The sequence below is a fragment of the Atractosteus spatula genome, chromosome 1 (assembly GCF_055471065.1).
Source record: "Atractosteus spatula isolate fAtrSpa1 chromosome 1, fAtrSpa1.hap1, whole genome shotgun sequence".
Classification (NCBI taxonomy): Eukaryota; Metazoa; Chordata; class Actinopteri; order Semionotiformes; family Lepisosteidae; genus Atractosteus; species Atractosteus spatula.
The window spans coordinates 36310907-36333445 of NC_142706.1; the positions used below are offsets into that span (position 1 = coordinate 36310907).

The window sequence follows — 22539 nt, forward strand, 5'->3', positions numbered from 1 at the left end:
TCAAAAAGTAAAAAACCTTGTTCTTAGCTCTGTCAAAAATAATTATCTTCATCCATTGTTTGGAAAATCTAAATACTGTATGTACAATTTATAAGGAACTTTTTAGTCATGATTTGTATGCTGTACATCTGTTATTTATAATCAGTCTACTGATGTTTTTTTAACTCATTAGTCTATGTAAGAACTGTCTTTGTGGATAATAATGAATACTGTGATAAGCCCATCTAATAAAAGGGATTAATGAAAACCTTAAAAATCAATTAATAATCAGAAAAACTGACTTCTAAAGTATATCAAATTGGAACAAAATAATTAGCTCTCTTATCAAAACTTAAATAAACTATGACTAATTATAAGTAATGTCCTATCTTGATCCTAATTATTTTTCTAATCTATATTGTATTCTTGTTACGATACTGTAGTTATAACTAGAATACAATTTAGATTAAACAAAATGATATTGCAGCAACTACCTTACTGGTTTTAAATCACTTTCTTTCTGTGGATCCATTCGAAATGGCTGTTATTACTCAGACAGTATAAAAATAGAAATATTTGAATTTAGCCACAGCAATGCAACAGACTTGTACATACAGTTTAAAATTTGAAATGCAGGGCATGTGTCTTATTTTTGTTGTAATAATTATCAGTTTTATTTTTTAAAGTTCTGTTTTAATTTTTACAGAAGAAAATATTTTTCTACATTAGCCCGGAGCTAAAATTGAACTTAATCACTTCATATTAAACGTTTGATTACGCTAAGCAGTTACTGTATCCTTCAAAATAAATTGGAGGGTCAATATACCAAATTATATGTCATAAACAGATAAAAGGTGCACACTATTTAAATTTAAAATTATTGTGCAGAGTTGCTGAGAGGAATTTTATTATGTAAGAGATACTGAATAATTTCTGGCCAAGATTTCTTTAGCAAGATTACATACGTGTTTGCTCTGCTACTATTGCTGTTAATTAGTTTGGGAAAAACTCTTACTCCCAGAGCAGTGCCAGGAAAACAGATGGGGATGAGAGGGACAGGAACTTTTGAAATCCTGTAACTGTCACTCACTTGAGCAGACTACACATGTTGGATGAAAAATGTGAATACTTTATTTAACATGAATACTTTATACTTTTCCATTTTATGTTTATTAAATAAAAACCAAATTGTTGCATTATTACAACTTAATTAATATGAAATGTTATTAATATGATAGAAAAGAGACTATATATATACAGGTACTGTATGTGAGAATATGAACTGTATGTGGTGTATATGTATGAATTTAGGCTTCCTTTTAACTACAGTAATTTATTCAAAAATTGTTAAATGGAAGTCCTTAACTGAAGTTTGGAAGGAATCAAGACAGACAAACCAATTTCATCCAAGTGTTTTAAATCGCAATCATTACCGACTTTTGTTTTATATATAACTTGTAAATATTGCACTCAGGTGAGTGCTGTTTCCAGCTCCCATTCTTTAAAATACACGCCCAGGCTGTTATATTACATCTTGTTTAATACAATGAGTAAAGACTTTGGAATAAGGTTCTATGGACAGATAAGAGCAAAACAAACCTTTACCAAAGTGAGAGAATGGTTAAAATGCACATGTATGGAATAAATGAACTGCAAATGTTTCAAAGAACATAACTTTATCTGTGAAGCAATCCAGAGAAGTGAAAAAATAATCCAGGGGCCTTTGTCACTAATGCTTCTTTGAAACTGCTTTATGACAGCTTACAGACTCCAGGTTGGGAACCGACTTGCAAAAACACTGCTAAATGCTTCCTGAAAATCTTGTGTTGCATTCCTGTGTACTCTAGTTAGCAGGTTGCAGATATCTAGCAGTCACACAACATTGATGAAACAAGCCTTAGTTTACAAGGGGGTATTGTTATCTTCTCTAATAGTTCAGTGCTTTTGTGAGCCCTGTTACATGTCAGTTAATATGGATACTATAGAATTTGCGGAGGGATTTTAGAGCATGTAAATGTCTTCATACGGGAAAATGTAAATATGGCTCTTTCAGTATACAGTATATGCCTATTATAGTAAGGTAACTCTGTAATGTTTGAAGACATCCTAAACCCACTGTGTCACCTGACAAGACCTTTAGTTTGGTGGATTTGACACTTGTCATGGCTGTATGGCTTCAGGGTTCAGAGGAACACTGAGGATGTGCTCTGAATCTATACCACTTCACAAGGTCAGAGAGGTCAAATGCTACTGTTGAATATGAATGCTGCAGATACTGTAGATGACCAGATCATCTCTGTAGACAAATGTGTTTGTTTTAGCAAAATGTGTGCTTTTGGGTTACACTAATGTTGAATATGATTATTACGTAACTATTAAACACAAATGAGAATATGAAAAAAGATAATTTTTTCCATCTGCAATGAACTAATGAAATTTTCTAATATCTAAAGGTTCCAGTGGTTACTGTGGATAACAGATCCACTAGTTCAAACCTGAAAAATAGTTGTTGTTATGTGGAGTAGAACCATTAATATTCTGTTTTCAAAAATATTCAAAATGATACTTTCAGATTTAAAGATCAGGCAATGGTTATAATCTCACTATTTTCAGTGAATCTTGTATATAAATAATGATATCTATATACAATTATTGAAAAACTTTCATGAAATGTTATGATCTAAAATAATACTTTTAAAGTGTTCACTAGCTTAATACAGTATGCTCTCCCTTATTTTAAACACATATAGAGTGCAATAGTAAGATTTTTCAAGTTTGCTGAAGATTATTTCTAAGCTACTGTATATATTTATTGACATGCAAGTTCCATCTACTGTATTTGTTCATTTTTATACCTTTCTATGGTTGCTTTTTCAAATATACTGTACAGTATTACACATATCATGATCAATGTTACATATCTGTGTTCAGCACAGATTTGCTGATCTTCTGTTTCATTTTAAAAACATTATATTTTCAATCTGTTACATGCACATTGTAATTTATTATTTTTTTCTCTACATTTGTCATCAGTTTAGTGTGTAATAGTATCTGACTTATCACTTATCACTTACTAGCATACTGCTTCTGTGTTGTTGCAATGTATGGATTCTGTTATTTTCTAAAAGACAAGATTATAGGTTATTCTAATCCATATGTACATCTGTGTCACTGGTCAAAGTCAAATATGTCTCACTAATGAGCCCAAATAAGGGCACATGGCCCAGATAAGGTAATTGACATACTGTAGCTGTGGCTGCCATGAATTTATACAGTATGTGCAATACTATTGAATGAGAAACCAGTGGTGGATGAGGAGCCAATTAATTTTCAGGTCCTTTATCCATTGCCTTCAATAAAATGTCTTGGTCATCCTTGTATTGATTAACAAAACCACAATTAAAATTTTAATATTACTTCTATATAGAAAAAAAGACCCTGCATTTCATGATGGCAAAAAAATTGATTAAATAGGTTGCTAAAAAGACATCTTTTAAAACCTGTTGAACTTTCTATTTACTATTGCTTGAAACCTATCATATTGTTACTTGAACCCCAGATACACTAGTGCTTTCCACATTGGTTATAAACAAATATGACATAGCCTCATTCTTACTGTATGTCCAACAGAAGCCTTGCTCTTGGAATTAAGGTTAATATTGTAAACAAAGGGATTTTCATTTTTGTCATCTGAGAGTGAACTTCTAATGGCTTATTACACATGAGTGTATTCATTTTCAGAATGTAAATGCAATATCTGCCCAAAACATTTAAACATTTTGAAAACATTAGCCAATTCAACAGCAATGCACAGCAGGCTGGAGCTCCAATTACATCAGTCTTACTGCAGGAAGTGGCATGGCTGAACCACCTGCAGTTTCATATAGCCCTCACCTGTCAGTTCCTTCATGCACACTGAGCATTCTCTCTCTGCAGAACCTACATCTGAGACGTTACATTTTTTTAAGCAAGAAGAAAATCCAGTTATCTCTTTTAGTATTAATGTTGTATACAGTCGCTAATTATCACTTACAGTACATATTGTTCCATATGAATCAAGCCCCTTCTATCTCTAACCTCTTTCCTGGATGCAGCTTATTCACTGATGCAGCTCACTTAATTTGGTATCGTATCCCAACCATCTGAGCTACAGGTGAAATTCAGTTTAAGTTAAAGCCTTCACATTTGACATGAATCGAGCAAATCATTTTGAAGACACATTGAAACAAATTTAATTTGAGGAACATCTAAAGGTGTCAACAGAGCAAATAACAATGAAAATCTTCCTTCTGCCCAATATCCTTTATAATCTTTATAAGTAAAAATAATATGCAGTAAATAAAGTTATTTGAAAAGTTGAAAACATGAATGTTCATCTGTCTTAGAACACAGAATCCCTTAGTGCCACAGAGAATAAATACAAATTAATTGATTAATCAATTGGATTCAACAACAAGGTGTTTCAGATTCACTTGAAAACTGTGAGAATGTTAGAAAACATAATTCCTTTTCTTGGTTGGTGATTACAACAGCAATAAAACTTCTTGATATGCATAGTATGGTATGTAAGGCCATTTTAAATCTTGGTAACAAAATTGACATTTGATACTATTTGAAAAAAATTGAAATGCCTGTGTCAGGTATTTAATTTAAGCTTGACAAATAAGCAAATGATCAGAGATTGCATTATGGATTCTATGTAGTGACTTAACACAGGTTTTTTAATTTGTTTTTTAGTTTCGGAAAGCGCAAGGCAAAATATGCCTATATTATTAATAATAATCAAAATATTTTATTTGTCTGACATTTTAATCCAAAGCACCTTATATTTGTACCGATTAATGGAGCTGGGCATTTTACTGAAGCAATTTGTGTGAAAGACATTAGTCAGGAGTACAGGAGCCCCGTTTGGTATTTAAGCATTTCTTTTGTAAACAAAGAATGAGCATGTTTCCTTACAAGTTGTTTATTTTAGAATACAAATGGTTAGAATTCATTGGTAAGGGCAGAAAACAACTAAAACAAAATTATAATGTGAAGTGGTAAATGCTTTTGAAAGGGGTCTACACAATTCTGTTTGCAATCTGTGAATTGGTGAAAAACCTCTATCCTTCATGGTCATTATTTATACAATATGTATGAATGGTCTGAACTTTTAATTTCTATTTGTAAAGTGGAATTCACTTTATTTGTGATGTACAGCATTTCATACATGCTTAATGATAACTAATAGAAAATATTAAACTGCATTTTGAAGTAAAGATCTTTCAAAAGCTGAACAGAAAAATAAAGCATTATTATTTGCATGCATATAGAAATATTGATGAAAAATGTCTAATTTAAAAATACTGGACATGTACTGTAACACATTATTTTTTAAAATATACATTTATTCTCTTTAAGTTTTGTAATGACTTTGGTATTTATTTGTATGATTTAAAATTATAATGTCTGTCCTTATATAGTACAATCTTTGTTCCAAATCAATGCCTTGATATTCTCTGCATGATGGATTTCCTGCTGGCATGATTTTTTTAATTGGACTTGCAGGGTGCATGTCTAAAACAGTTTATTTTTAACTTCATGCTTCTGCTCTATGGCTTCTACTGCTAATCTTACAAAGCCTATAGTTTACAAGAGTTCTAGTGTAAATCACACACTTTTACTGGACTGCTATAATTGTAGGCTAAAGAAAGATTACATACAGTACTATACCTCTGACTATTTTTTTTAAGTTTAAATGTATAGATTTTCTCAGCTAAATAATTGGAGCCCTGTTATAATGAATATCTTAAATATGACAAAACATTTAATTTTTGAGAGTTCCTTCCACTTGTTAGAAGCACTTGTCTATACTTCATAGAGTAAGAGTCACACGTTTCATATTCACATGGTACAATAGAGCAACTTCATGTTATCTTCACATAGTAGCTAACAGAGAAAATGATTACTCTATAATGTTAAGTAGCGAACTATTAAGAATATGCATATTTAGAACTGAAGCATACTGAAGCATGCTGAGCATATTCATATTACGAGCAATTCAGTATCTATATCTACTACATTACATTACAGATAACAATATCTATTTTTAAATGTTTATGTTTTAGAATGTTTAGTACAGTTTGTGCAGGTACTGTATAAGTAACTAAATTATTCTGTTAGGAAATATATTTCCAACATCTTCATTTTTATTTAGACTTAAAAGTTTAGGAAAATGACTTTGTTGTTACAATTCACATACAGTACTTCACATATCTGATATGAAAATGTATGTGTCTTTGGCCTGAAAAGTTGGTAATTTCCTTTTTACAACAATTTTTCAACTTCATTTGGGTTAAACAAAGACAACAACAATAAAAAGAAGTGTGCAATAGTTCAGACAACCTGTAAAGAACTCACAAATTGCTAATATCACTGCTGGTATTTTCCATTCACAGAGCATAATCTAGCACTAAACTTCTTTCTTGTTTCCATGTAATGTACTGTCGAATTGCCCTTTTGCCGTTTGCTTTGCTTTAGAACACCTTATGGGTTACATGTCATCCTAATCATAGTTTATGAAAGCGCTCTGGCAAATCACATCAGTGTTAATGTCACTCAGATGAAAAGAAGACATGAGCAGTGGGGTTTAAAAATATGAAATTCATCACTGAAGAATTAATAATAACTAATCCTTTGCCAGGAAGAACTTTCTACTGGTGATAAAAATAGATGTAACATAGATTTATCTTCAAAATAATTTAATCAATAATGCTGTGAAAGCTATGGTACAGTATATTCTTTAATTTAATGCAAATATGTGCACATAGTATTGAAGAAAAGAGACATTAATGGCATGTTATAAACAACTAAGAGCACTGAACCAAACTGCCTATTTAGCTGTAAGTTTTGAAACACTAAAATGTTAGGTTGTTATCACATCCAGATATCACAGCCCAGATTGATGTGTATTTGCATGTTTATTCAGTTAAATGCTAAACCTTTAGAAAGAGATTACTAAAATGTAGTGACTTGACACAAGTGGCATAAACGTCTACTACAGGGACAGAGTTTTGACATCAGTCATAAAAAGCAAAAACCCACATTGACACAGCCTTCAGGACTTTAAAACAGTGTTTTGCTTATGTACCCTGGGTAATGTAGCCAAGTACTTCTGACCTTATTCCTAGTACCATAGAGCTTGACTTGGTCAGGTGCCTGGTTTTGTGCAGGAAAAAAAAGAAGGTGCCAAGAGAAGCTACAGTACATAGAATAAAAAGCAAGCAGGACATTTAGAATATCTATATTTCTACAAAGGAAGGAGAAAGAGCAAAATGAAACGAATACAGAAGTTCAAGACAGTTACCACAAGGAGATATTAAATAGGTTGAAGGCTCCACGGCCGAAACCTTGTGTTCTCTTTCTTCTTTTTTTCAGCATGGAATAAACCTATTACTTGTTCCTTTGCAGCCTACGCATGCTGACGCAGCTACCCACCTGAATTAAATAGGTTGACTACACAACCCAATTGAGGAACAGAACAGCCATTGTTTCCCATCAAATTTTCTTAGTTGTAGCTAGTTCCAGAGCACAATTCATTTTAAGTAGCTTACGGCAATATAATGTGAAAAGCAATTTCCTATACTGCCATCTGCAGTAAAAATAGCATTATTTATTAAATGTATTTATTTATTCTACTGCCTACCACTACCTCTTTTTCATAGACTTTAGATCCTATCTATCCAGTCTAACTACTTAAATCACTATGCAGCACAAGAAACTAATGCTAAACTATAAAAGCTGACAAACAATTTAAAGCATAGGTACTGGCAAACTACTGCTACATTATTTCAATAATTTCAATTTTGAGACAAATTTTGTTTTAATCCTACCTAAGGTTGTCCAGGACTTGTTACAAAATGGAAATCTTAACTATTGAAATTATTCTTAATAAAATAATAGATGTTAAACAATAATAAAATGATAATATATAATGATAATAAAATATTGAATAATGATACAAATAAAAGAAAATAAAGCAATATAAAGAGAAAATGTGGTGTAAAAAAGGTAATATTGGTGGTCACCTCCCAGACTATAATAATACAGGTATCTGCAAATATAACATTTAGGCGATCCCAGATTGGGTCTGCAGCAAAGCACCTAATTGATACTGTAAACATATGGAGAAAGGTTTTGTGGTCATATAAGACAAAACTGGAACTTTTCAATATAAATGCATGATGTTTAAACCAGCATAATCCATCACTCAATCAACACCATCCTTACTGTCAAGCATGGTGGTGGGAACATTACAGTATGTTCTGTCAGCAGGGACTGGGAAGACTGATGGAGAAAATTCTTCTTCAGACTTAAAACTGGGACATAATTTCACTTTTAGAAGGGCAATAATCCAAAGCACAAGGCCAAAGCTACTGTACAGTGGAATGGCTTTTAGTATTTTGTTCGTATACATTTTGCTGCCATTTACTGTAACTTATATAATGTTTAAGAAATGTGTATCATTTAGAAAATTGGACACCATAGGAAGGGTCGGAATACATCTGCACAACACAGAATAGAATTTGCCCATCAGGAAAACCATCACTTACCCCCTGCTGGATTTTCAATAACTGCTAGAAAATGAGACATTTTGGATGCAGTCAATGACCCTTGCATTCTGTGGGGCACAGTGAAAGGCTTTATTAAAGACAAAGATCTGTATTTTTTCTCACAGCAGCTTACACGTCATCTAAGTAATACTACTGAATTGCTGCATGATCATCAATTCACCTTTTCTGAGACCACAGCTTTGGAAATCAAACTTATAAGAAAATAATTAAATCTATTGTTTAGACATGGCGTCAAATTTATCAGAAATTATATATTCAGAAATACTGTATATACTGTAGTTCTAGAAAAAAATATTTTAACAGCAGTCAATTAAGCTACATACAATATTAGCACTGAGAATCCATCATACTGAATGTTCTGCTAATATTCCTGCCATTAGATTGACACAGAGTGCGTTATTGTCAATTCCCATGTACTGTAGATGAAACATCTCTTTTTACATGTGTAACTCTACCTTATGCAGTGAAATTGTGCATTCTCCAATCTCCTGCAGAAGCAACTGATCTCTATATCCTCACCTGAGCTAAAGGTCATGTCATCTCTGGGCATTGTTAGCATTTTTGAATATTTGGCCCCAGTTAACTTTGTTCAGGTGCTAACCTGTATGCTAAGAGATTTATAAAACCAGTGTATTGCACCATGATCAAGCAGGCTTTAATAAAAGTTAACATTTTGCCACATTATACTTCCAGTTACAGACTTTCCTTCCTCTCTGCCATTCTGTCAAGAAGGCTTTTGATCATCTTGATATAGAAAATACAGTATATGGTTTTTCAGTTTTGGATTATATGGGCCTAAGTTCAGGTATAGTTATATTATTCAAAATATCACATGCTAAATTAACGATAGTGCTTTTTAGACACTGTTGTTTCTGAAAACAAGTGTTCTTCACAGTTTCCTATCTAGTGCTCTTGTCAGTGATGCCCAATTTCACATTTACTGTTTGCATGATCTCTGAGAACTCTAATACAACCTGATTTTTACTGTAGTTCTTAGCAACCATTAATGGTAATAATACTCAACATTGTATATTGCTTTATGCTGATGATACATTGTTATATCTAGACAAAGTATATCAATTCCTGTCTCATCTGTTAACCATCTCTGTCTCTGTGCTATTTTAGGGTATAAAATTAACAGATCCACCAGTTACAAACACCAGTTGTTGCAGTGGAAAGAGTTGGCCTGCCTCTAATTTTGCCACTGGTCAATCACCTGAAATACTTTGATGATGAGATTTTTTAAATCTATCACAGTAAAAACTTTAATGTCACTTTACTATACTGGTGCACCTCTTTGATATTGTACTGTAGATTACCAGTCACTCTGATAATTATGCAATTAAGAATTTCAGTGGACAGACTCCAAGAAATCACTGAAATTATAACAAGCCCCTTTTCAATGATCATAGTCTTGTTACAGGTAATCCTTTCTCCTTCCTGCACTGAGACTGGTTTTTACTCATTACAAAACTTTCAATTGCAATAGGAGTATAATTATTTCTGTTTCTTTACTGTCTCTGTTCTGCAATGCATGATTGTAATATCCCCTGGGGGATGATATCTTCTATATACCAAACACATAGTATGTTTGACCTTAGGGGCAAATATATTTTATAAATTATATTTTTTTAGAAACCCATAAAAGGTTTAATCCTAATAATTAATACCTGGAATAAGGACTTGAATAATTATCTTTTTGCTGGTAGAATATTTTGGAATGTTTTGAATTTTGTATCCAAATAAAACCTTAATAATTCAATGATTAACACAGACTTTGCTCATGTCTATTTGCTGATATTATATGACGTTTCCTGTATACTGTGTCCAGAGGATGTTGTACACAACTTTTTAGATATGTTTTGGGATACTAACAAAAGCTGGTTAAGTATGGAAATGGGTGTCTAATTCTTTTTCAAGTATTCTAAATATGGATAATCTTTTATTCCACATGGTACTTTGCTAAGTGATAATCCTGATGATTATTCTAATCTGCATCAGAAACAAACATGATTATGTGGTACAGTATATACAGTATTTAGAGAAACTACATTGCCTCCCCAGGCATTATTTGATTCTATAATATGATCCTGATATAATTGAAATAGTAAGGCAGTTCTGCTATCATTCCCTGGAATTGTTTTAACTTCAATGAATGAAGAATGATAATTAAAAAAAAAGAATAAAGAATGACATTGAAACATTTTGTTACGACTCAGCGTGTAGCAATATGTTTAGATTGATCCATCCATCCATTTTCTAACCACTTTATCAAATTTCGCGGGATAGCCAGAGCAAGCAACCAAGGTCTATCAAAGTCTATCCAGGGCACACACACGCAGACAGACATGCAGACTCTAACACATAGGCCATTCTCCTCAGAAACCAATTAACCTACCATTATGTCATTGGACTGTCAGAGAAAACCAGAGAACCCAGAGGAAGCCCACATTAACATGGGGAGGACATACAAACTGCATGCAGATAGCAGCCCAGGTCCAGAATTAGACACACGACCAATGCTAAGCACTGCACCTTTGTGCTGTCCTCTTTGCGGTCAATATCCACTTCATGTTTCTGCACAAATTTGAATAATTTTTTGTAGGTTGTATTTGCAATATTATCAAAATAAAATCACTTGACTAAATCTCAGGGAACATGCTCAGTCGTACTGCACTTACAATTGCATTAAAGAATCATGAAGAATAATTAAGTAGAATTGTGAGAATTTATCGAGAGACTAAATCCGGAGGAGGGTAGAGCATGAGTAAGTAATCTTTTTAATATGCCATTTTTCTCATTTTTTAGAAAAAAAAAATATAAAACAAATCTGTATAGATCCAGGGACTTCTGAAGATATTCTGAGATTTCTAGGACCACACATGATCTGAAATGATATTTGATAAAAGTGGATTATTTGAAGTAAAAAAAAAAAGATTGACGTAATCAATGACTGGCGTAATCAATGACATCACTCTCATCGAATCTGTCCTGATCTGCCAAAGTGAGAATGTTCCTGAAACTTGCTCTCAAAGTAGAAGCCAGACCTTCTACCATACACAAGGAAATACTGTATATCTGGCAATATATTGTGTTTCTGGAAACACTTCCTACTGTATGCTTAATGTCCAAAACATATATTTTGCAATCAATCGCTAGCAATGATACAATTCAACAACGAATATATGAAAATACTTTTTCAGAAATCGACAATACAAAAATAGTAAGGCCAGTATTGCAGAGTTTAACTTTAACCTTGAAAATATGAGACTGGACAATAGAAAATGAAGATCCAATATTTTTGGAAAAAACTACTCCAGTTTGTATTACAAAAAGACTTAGTTATGAAGCAGTACACCAACACATATATTTATATCTGAGAAAGCTGAAATGGAAAAATGACAACTGTATTGCAGCTTAACACATCTGGTCCAGTTTTCTCAAGGGAGCGTGACACAGATGTATCATGAAGCATGTGTGTTGCAATCTCAATTGCATTCAACCAAAATATCTTTCATTAAATCATTTAACATGATGCTTTTTTGTTTTAATAAGCATTAAGTTGAAATCAGCCTAATTTACAAGGCCTTTAAAATGTGTTCTAATGAGGTTCAGTTCTATCTAAAAAGTTTGAAGAAAGAAAGTTGGTAGAACTTGCTCCATGTTCTGATTTCTGAGTTGCACCTCCTTGAATTAATGTTAGCTGATCTAGAGGCCATGTTTTCTATAATTCTTGGTAGAAACTGTTTCCATAGTTTATGTACATCTTTCAAAATATCTACTTTATGTCTTTTTCATATTATCCTTGGTGGTGCCACATGCCAAATGTCTATATGCCTAAATTTAAAATAGGAGTGATTTCTGCTGGTATTTCATGTGAACTTTATTACAAAGCGGCCGGATACAGTAGAGTGTGTTGTGATTAGTCAGAACATAAGTGCAAGAGACCGAGAGTGGAGAAAAGCCCAAAAAGACCCTACTGGTTGGGGCTTGAGTGCTTCAGTGCTCCAGGATGGAGGGAAAGTGAAAAGGAAAGGAGAGGATAATAGAAAAATTGATTACTTGGCAGGGGGGCACAATCAGCCCATATTGTCAGTAATGGAAAAGATAATGGAAAAAAAAAATTAAAAAATGAACTGGCCAGTGGAGCAAGGATTGTCCCCAACCAGTCAGTTAGGGAAGAAAACAGGTTGAGGCATGTCGGTCAAAAACCAGCTCACTGCATCCCTAGCGAAAAGAGCAAAAGGCTGGCTTGACATAGCTCCAGCCCTGTACATACTGCTCAATACAACCCATCCATTCATCTATTTTCACTCCGCTTTTCCTGGTGAGGGTCGTGGTTGCAGCAAGCCGAGTAGATCAGCCCAGACTTCCCTGTCCCTAGTAACAGATTCCAGTTCCTCCTGAGGGATCCCCAGGCGCTCCCAAGCCATCCAAGAGATATAATCCCTCCAGCGTGTCCTGGGTCTGCCACAGGGTCTCCGCCCAGTGGGACATTCGGAACAGCTCCAGTGGAAGCCGACCACCCAAACCACCTCAACTGGCTCCTCTCAATCTGGAGGAGCAGAGGCTCTACTCTGAGGCTCTCCCAGATTGCCAGACTGCTGCTTCCATCCGCGATCTCGTTCCTTTGGTCATTACCCACAGCTCATGACAATAGATCAGCTGGTAAACCGAGAGCTTTGTCTTCAAACTCAGACAGCAATCCACTCTTTTCCGGGAGAAAACCATGACCTCAGTCTTGGAGGTGCCGATTCTCATCTCAGCTGCTTCACACTCGGCTGCAAATTGCTCAAGTGCACGCTGAAGGTCACAGTCAGATAATGCCAAAAGGACAATATCATCTGCAAATAGCAGAGATGCCACCCTTACACCCCCCCAATCGGACACCCTCACATCCTCAGCTGCGCCCCATGAACACCACAAACAGGAGTAGTGACAAGACGCAGCTGTGATGGAGTTTGACACCCACAGTGAATGAATTCAACTTAATGCCAAGAATTCTGACACAGCAACACAACCCGTCAGTCGGAATCAGGAAGCCTCAAGTTTCGCGTGGAACCAATTGGTGAGCTCCCTGACAAAAGGGAACCACAGAGGTCTTGAAGGGCAACCCAGGGGTATAGGTTACCAAGCTTGAAGGCCAAAACACTGAAGAAAGGAAGAGTCACCAGGGATCACAGGTGTGCTTTTCCACAAAAGCTTCACTGACCAGGCCAAGCGTGCGGTACCAGCTCAGTCTTCCTGAATTCTCACTCCAGTAGAAGCGCTCAAGTGCGAAAGAAATTGAACACCCAGGCAACCTTTGGATCACCGGGGGAGACATCTGCAAGGAAGGGGTGACAAAGAAAGCCATACTTAATCCCAGTCAAAGTCCGGGAAACAAAGGAATTCTCAGGGAGCTCCAGCTAATAGAGTGATACCAACCAAGCATCAGAGCGGGAACAGGATGCTAGGCTGCCTAGGAAGAGGATGGCTTTGCTGGGGCACTGGAAGGTTGCTAGAAACTAAACAAAACAGAAAAAGGAAAAAGTGACCCAGACAGCAGGAGAAACAGAAAGTGAGAGAAAGGAAAGAGTCCTAAATGTCTGGAGAAAAGGTTGCCTCAGAGAGAAGCCAGAAAGGCAGCAGGAATGAAGGAAGTTGGAGAACAGACTAATGTGCAGGGCAGGATTCCACAGGGCAGGAAAGGAGCTGCTAGGCTAAGGGAAGGATGACAGCCCTGGGGTCCTGGATGAGGAAAGCTGCCTCCTAAAGTGGGTCAGAATCACAGGGGAAGAGGATGCATCAGAAAAGATCCCAGAGGTCCCTGTTATATGCCACGCTGCAACCAGCTCCGCTAAATCCTCCCCTGCTAACTTCACCTAGGCGAAGTACAATCCCGTCCGGGTTATGGCACCAATGTGACCGTTGCGGTTCTGCACAGGCTCATGCCCTCACCACTCTGCCCTGCCAGTTTGTCCCTCTCTACCTGGGCACAAACCCAGGTCTCTAGCGTCACGCAATAGAGAACCAGCCGGCTTAGCTAAAGGAGACCTCCCTCAGCCCAGGCTGCTGAGGTCCCTGTTATACATAGTGAGGGCAGTGATGTCACTGCTCTGCAACCAGCTCCGCTACACCAACACTAGCTGCTTAGGTTCAGTTCTAGGCAAAGCTCTCTCCTCTGCTCTCTGCACACTGGACACTCTCTGGATACTATCTGAAATGAGTGAGCAGCTGCCATGTTGGACCATGGACCAATCCAGCCTGCTCAGTCTTCTCAATTAATGAACTTATCATTGAGTATAAAACTTCTTTATTCACATTGTAATTCTCGAGAGATGAACTATTATTCCAAACAAATTTCCAAATCTGAATTTCTGAATGTGTATTTATGGAATGTAATTAAAAGAGACTGCTAAAACCTATGAGGTAAATCATAACACATTGTAGTCAATATATTTCAACTCTCAAGTTATTAACTCTTCTCCTTATAATCCCTTAATGAACGACCAGCTATCATATCATAGAATATATCTGTGAAATGGTCTGCTATTATGTTTGTTGTTTCCTATGTATGTTTTGGTTTTATATCAACAAATTGTATATTGTACAGTATATTAACAATCGGGTGTGAGACTGTAAATTATTATGTTTGATTGATTCCTAAAAGTAGTCAAAAATTCTTGCAATTTAGTGTTACAATTTCTGATTGTTACAGTAAATTAAAGTCTTCACATCACTACAGCATCTTAAAAATGTTAAAGTAACCCAAAGTGAAGATGTCTTCTGTTAAAGTCTTAGCAGTGTAGGCATCCTCTCACGAGACACCAATAAATGTAGGGGTTTGTGCACTTATTGGGACAATTATTAATTGTAGCAGTAAGTCACAAAAAGATTATTTGATGGCTATTAGAATCAACCTTGCGGGATAACTCAAACAACGCACACACACGGATGCTAATACACGAGAAAACATTTATTAATGCATAAAATGTGCATATAAACATAACAGATCTTATAGTGAGGGTTAGCAGAATACAAAAGGCATATATTCAATAACGAAGAGTTACAAACCAAGAGGGACATACATTCAGTATATCATTCATTTAGACCGTTTCGTAAATGAACTTGGTTACAACTTCTACACTAGATACTCAAAAGCAAGTACATCACTCATAGGAATTAAATTGATATCAACTCAGATTGAGGTAACAATTGAATTCTCGAGCTGTAATGCAGAATGTTGAATACTCATCCAATCTGTGTGGATTCAGATCTCCCGCTGACACAAAGAAGCAGTGGCAGGCTTGTTGCTGTGTCCAATCGGCGCTGTCTGGCTCGGTGCCACGCAGTGCTGTTGCGGCTTGCGACGTGGTGGAAGGAGGAAGAGATTTTTTGCTGCGATGCTCTAGCAGTGGGCTCTCTGAAAACCGGCTAGTTAGTTCTGGCTTACTAGCAGAGGTTGTGCACAGGAGAAAAGTGACTGTGGGTCCAAGCAGGTCACACTCTTTAGACAGAAAGAAGACCGGTTCGTTCCTGATGTAGCGCTAGTTCTGAATATTGATTTCAGCTGTCCACAGTTCCTACCGTAGTTAACTTGTACACATAAGGTGAGCATTCGCGGTGGGTTCACGAGGCTTGCTGCTGGGCTAACCTCGGGTATCCTTTGGTTACGCGCTGGCGACCTCCGTTCTCAACTCTTAGAACAAAAGTTAAGTCCTGCACTCAGACACACTGGCCGTTACGTGATTTTCCGAGCTGAGTCTGAGGATGTCCAGGAGGAGCTGAGTCTGAGAAATGTCTAGGAGGTGCTGAGTCGAGAATGTCCAAGAGGAACTCTGTGCTGCCTGTTTTACCTGGAGGAACTACGGTCGTTCATTGGTTGAAAGTTTAATGGGCATCCGAGACCCACGTGGGGTTACCCTGCCCTACCAGTTCCCGATTGACTGATGATGAGTAACAATGCACTCTGACCTTAGAGTTGTAAACAACTTGGGATGAGACTCCCTTGGAATTTCCCAGACTTTAAGGTGCCAGAGATGACCATTTATAGGAAACTGTGAACGCAAAAAAGGTTACTCCTGTTTGTGGTTTACTGGACAGGTAGATGGCAATTATCCCATTGAGCAGAATGTCCAAAACAATACCTGAGTATGATGAATTGGGACACTGTTGTACTTTGGATGAGGAATTAAACTGTTTTTCTGACTACTAGGTAATTAAAATACCTGCAATACTATTCAAAATCATAGGAGTGTTAACCACTGTGCCCTAGATAAATTACACTCTGGGCTTTTCCTGTCAGGTCTTTAATAAGTCCCCCCTTAATTCAAGTTGTGAAACCATTTCTCACTTAACTAACTGATGTGCTATGTAGTAAGGCTGCTCTGTGGCCTCGCTGATGTCACGCAGATTTGATGTATCTTCATTGGTGGATAAAGTGGGTGCCTTCTTATTACAGTATATATGTAAATTACTTTTGGATTCTTTGTGACCTGCATATACTTTTGTATTATTATTTATTAAAATGTTATTTTCTTTTTTTCTAGGGCCTTGTTATAGAACGAGTTGGTAGAAGACCACTTCTCATTGCTGGCTTTGGTGCTATGGCTGTGTGCTATGGAGTACTAACAATTTTTCTTAACTTCCAGGTGTGTATCTTACTTATTGTTTTCTAAAAATGAAAAGTGCAAAACTGAATAAAAATCAATATTTGAAACTACTACATGTAGCCAGTTTCATAAGATAATAAGATCTTCAATAAGATAATTTATAGTGTCAGATTCTAGTCTCTGAAAGCTAAAATAAAGTTTTAGTCTTTGATCCGTGCTCACAATAAACTGTTCACCAAAGTGTGTAACCTTTGCGCTATATGCAATTTCTTGTATTAGGAATTTGTCTTTTCACATACCCCAACTTGCTCTCCATGAGACACACAGACAGGGAGAAAAGCTTGGGGTCAGAGCACAGGGTCAGCCATTTATATGGTGCCCCTGGAGCAGTTGGGGTTAAGGGCCTTGCTCAGTAGGAATCCTCTGCTGGCCACGGGATACGAACCAACCTTCCAGCCAAAGATCCTTAGCCAAAGAGCCACCACACCACCCCTTGTTTGTAAGTCAAGTTATTTTAGTCAAGTCAGGTCAGGCAAGTTTATTAAATATTACTGTGGCCACAGACTATCAAGAAATATATAAAATACTGTATGTACTGTATAAAATTCTTTCTTTTGCATATTGTAGCTCACAGCCCTACTGGGGAAGACTATTTTTACAAATAGGAGGTTATGCTAAAATAGATTTACCACAGATAGACTGAGCACAACAATCAATTAAAATAAATAATCATAAACCCCAAATTATAAAAGATATGCTAAGAGTTTAACCAAGCGGTTGGTATAATTAAAGGCATTTGAAATCTTTGTTCTCCGGCACAGCATTGTCAGGAAAGAGCAATCAGGCACACTGGGTTAAACAAATATTTAGTAATAACGACAATAACACAATATTCAACACATGCAACATACAAGTTACTCTATTTACAAACAAGGATCTCCAGACCTACAAACAGCCCTCTTTCTGACCAACCAGAAAAAAACCCAGACTGCTCCCTTGCATTTTATATAATGCCTAAAGAGGCCAACAAGAAAGATAAACCTGTCATCCACGTAAAACAGAACAGAACCTTGAGTTAAATCTCTCTTTTGGTAATTTTTATGTTCCAAAGTGAATAGGACACTATCTCCCAATTTTTAAAAATGCACCCACTAACCAGGAGAGACTGGTTTTAACCTAGGATTCTTTAGGTTTCCTAAAAACAACAGAATGGCAAGCTTTCTTAACAGGTCCATTTTATGATTTTCCCATGTTAGTCAGGCTTAGTTGTATTAAAATTCAAATTCAATGGACCTATTTTACACTATATGCTCATTTAAGCATTTACTTATTCTTGCAATTCAAATAAGCACAAATGACTTCAATATACATGGACTTGACTACTTTCTAAATTCTAGGCATTGTGTTTTGATCATACACCAGCACACAATCAAGAAAACAAACACAAGCCACATATAAGTGTATGCTTCAATATTGTAACACTTCGGGGTTCATGTGGGCACCCTCGCCACTGCCACATCAGGTCAGCCCCCCACGATCGGGGACTCAAAACCAGGCCTCCGGTGTCACTCGACAGGGACCCAGCCTCTTGAGCTCCTGTCAGCCCAGCGGCTGCGGTCCCTGCTATTCACAGGGAAGGGTGGTGACGTCACCGCTCTGGTAAACCAGATCTCACAAGCAATGGAGGCCATATGCGTTACAATATATTTACCAGTGAGTCAATAGTCCTTAGGTTTTCCTTGTATGAAGATTACAATAGTGTTTCCTTCGTCAATATTTTTTAATATTCAATTATTTTTCCTATATTCTTCCAGAGCACAGTAAGCTGGATGCCCTATCTGAGTTTTACAAGCATCTTGGCTGTAATTGCATCATTTTGTATTGGTCCAGGTATGTACTATACTATTACAAAATTGCTTTAAAAAAATTAAAATCCATTTCACTTAATAATTCAGATAATTTAATTCTTTAATGTCACTTTGAAACAGAAAAATGTGTTAACTGCATAAAAAGTGATTTGATAGTAACGTGCTAATTATTATAAAGCCTTTCAAGTTATATATTTAAACATGTAGGTATGTTTTTCACTTTCATATAGAATTATGTTAATCTACACCTTTTAAATTTTGCTAGACTAATGCTTAGGAAGAATTGCTTGGAAATAATCAAACGACGTGTTTCTTTTCAATGTAGGAAATACACAGATTTGTTTCATTAGTTATTAAATAAAAATGTATGTCTGCAGACTGATTTATTCAGCACATCTTCTGAGACAGTCATATTTTGTTGTACAGTCATAGTTAAATATTTACTTTATATAACTTTAAAGACCATGTGCTTTCGTGTTGACACTGTAAGAAATATCACAAAATCACAATAGTAATTGCAAATTTATTTTGCAAGGTTCTACCCTTGACTTAAATCACGAGTGAATTTCAGTTAAGAGTTTGTGAAATGTCTTACTGACATCAAATGAAAGTCATAGACTCTCTATGTATAATAAATACTGTAATATGTTATTGTTAAGAGCTGTTGATGTGGCTATTGAGTGTCTCAGGAGCTAGAGATAATGGTCTGCATCTACAGTAGCTACTGTATTTTTTACATTTGCAGTTCTTTAATGAAATAAGTAAGAAGTGAGGTGTTTGCTGAGCTGTAATTAGTAATTAGAGACACATCGATCAAAAGGAATCATCTAGTTTACCTTAGTTATTAACTTCTCTGTAAATCATTATGAGTCACCAAGAGTCCAACACAGTATAAAACACACAAAGAAGAGAAACTAAAGAGCTAGAAGAGTATGCAAGTGGACAGTGGAGAAATGGCAGAGTGAAAAAGGAAACAGAGGGAAAACTTCTGCCGGGTGAGAGGATTCTAGTAAAGTATTTGGATCTTGTTTAAGAAAGTTTACCATTCTTTTATTTTAGAGAGCTGTGATTTCCTTTATAAAGAATCCCTAGCTTAAAAACAATGCATTTTTGAGAACAGGGAGATAGGGCCCCAGTAACTTTGGAGTATCAAAATTTACAGGAAGAGCCATTTAAATCTAAGTAATATTCTGTTTTATTTAGAAGGCTGGTTTATCTTTCCTGTTGGCCTCTTTAGGCATTACAGTATATAGGATTTCTGAATACAGGGTAGCAGTCTGGGTTTTCTGGGTGGTCAGGATGTAGATCATTGAGATACCTTGCTTGGACACAAGGTAACTTGTACAGATGCAGCCACTCAGAATGCATGACTGAACTCATTGTCAGGTTAAATGTCACTGAATAATCCACTGGCAAAAGATTTGTGGTGTGCTAGATGTTGGTGAAACAATTGCTTAATTTAAATAGTTTCCTTTTTGTACTTCTTTAAATCCACTTAATATGCTTAACATGGAATATTAATATAGAATTATGTAACTAATGGGAAATTCTGGTCGCTGAATAAAAAATAAACAAAATATAATAATGTCTCTCACATCATTGATTATATTAATTTATTAATATAAATATATTATACATACTGTATATCTGGTAGCAGTAGCCAAAATAAAATATTCCACCTTCTACATATACATGTTCTTTATTAAAGTCTTTTGAGGGCACCTGCTGTGGTTATTTTGGAAAGGTTTTGATGTGTTTGTTCAAACTATATAACGTTTATATACTTTATAAAATATTATAATGTTTTAACTTTTCCATTAATATTTGCTGTCTTTATTGTTGTAAATGATAATGAAATGTTTGAAAGGGTCTAGTTTTGATCCCAGCCAAAATGCTGGAACAATGATTTCAACAAAGCGTCCCTTGGGCATAATGAAGACTTTCTCTAATAATAAAATAATACGTAAACAATATTCATATTTCTGTTTTTACATAGCATAGTATGATACATTTTAAAATAATATTAAAAATAAAGTAATAACATGAATGAACCACTAGAACAACAATCTTCAGAATGCTCAGAAAGAGCAAGGCAATTTAAAGATGCTCTTAACGTTTAATGGCTCCCACTTTGTCTCTCTTGGCGAATTTAGTTCTGAAATTGGACTTGTTAAGTCTGGTGTTCCTCAGGGCTCAAAACTGGGCCCCATACTTTTCAGCATTTACATGTTTCCACTTGGTCAGCTTTTAAGATCACATGGCCTCAACTATCATTTCTAAGCTGCTAATACTCATATCTACATCCATACCAAACCTGACACTGATGTGGCTGTCTCTGTTCTATCTGATTGCATCTATGACATAAAAACATGGGAGACTCAAAATTTCCTTCATCTAAACTGTGACAAGACTGAAGTCATACTTATTGGCACCCCCCATCAACTTCGTAAAGCCAATGCTGTAACCCTATCTGTGAATGGTACTGTACTTGACCTTCGGTCTAAAGTGAAAAACTTGGGGGTTATATTTGATTCAGGCTTGACATTCGACCCACATGTGCAACATATTGTCAAAACATCTTTTTTTCATCTCAATTATCCAGTAGGTCAACTGTAGAGATGAAATCAAATAAAAAGATAAGTTCTTTGCAGTTTAATATCTGACACAACCTCAATACAAATTCCCAATAGTTACTGATGCTGCTTTATCTTATGAACTCACATTCCCATTAAAACCACAGGGTGACGTTCTGGCAGCATCGACATCTCCTGGTTACTAATGCACCTTACCATAAGGTAAGTTATGGTACATGACAAATGATTTCAAATGACTACACAAAAGTTTGTGTTAATTTACTTTTAAATCTGAAATTTTTAAAGACGCTATGTCTAATATATTTATTTAAGATTTTAATTGTAAAAATATACTTGTTCTGATCATGAAATCTAATTAATATGCATACTATATTGATGTTTTTATTATTTTTATATATCACAGTTTGTTAAAAATTCACTTTACATTCACAATCTCTTAAGCCCATAGTGACTACTAGTTATAAGGGATGTATCAGATATTAAACAGGAAGCGGGCCAGGATATATTCATATTTACTAATGTAAAACCTGGTGAAAGTGTGTTTTGGTGCTCTTTGAATCGTTACAGCCTCAGTAAGCAAAACATAATACCTGCTGGATACACCGTGATTTCACATTCAGGTGTCAAATACAATAGGTTTATTTATATGTGTTTTAAAATGTCATCTGTTGTAATTGTTAATACAATGGTGAACATGATATTTCTGTAATCTACTGTTTATCCCCTAATATTGCAGTTCAGTTCAGTTTATTTGTCATATGCATAAATAAAATGAAATACTTATTTGCATTTATGCTTTGATACAAAGACATTAAAGAATCACAAAACATTCTCAACAAGCAGTGTGAGAATAGAAAAAACACATCAATGTGAATGGTAATGTAGGTGT

General features: G+C 35.6%; 1 protein-coding gene across 2 annotated transcripts in view; it reads left to right on the top strand.

Annotated features, from left to right (window-relative positions):
• slc2a9l2 (solute carrier family 2 member 9, like 2) overlaps positions 1-22539 on the top strand; it is a 278540-nt gene that overhangs the window by 147063 nt on the left and 108938 nt on the right. For both annotated transcript variants that reach the window (XM_088913608.1, XM_088913616.1), the window contains exons 10-11: positions 17126-17227; positions 19003-19078. In XM_088913608.1, the coding sequence (XP_088769734.1) occupies positions 17126-17227; positions 19003-19078 (178 nt within the window). The remainder of the gene's footprint in view (positions 1-17125; positions 17228-19002; positions 19079-22539) is intronic.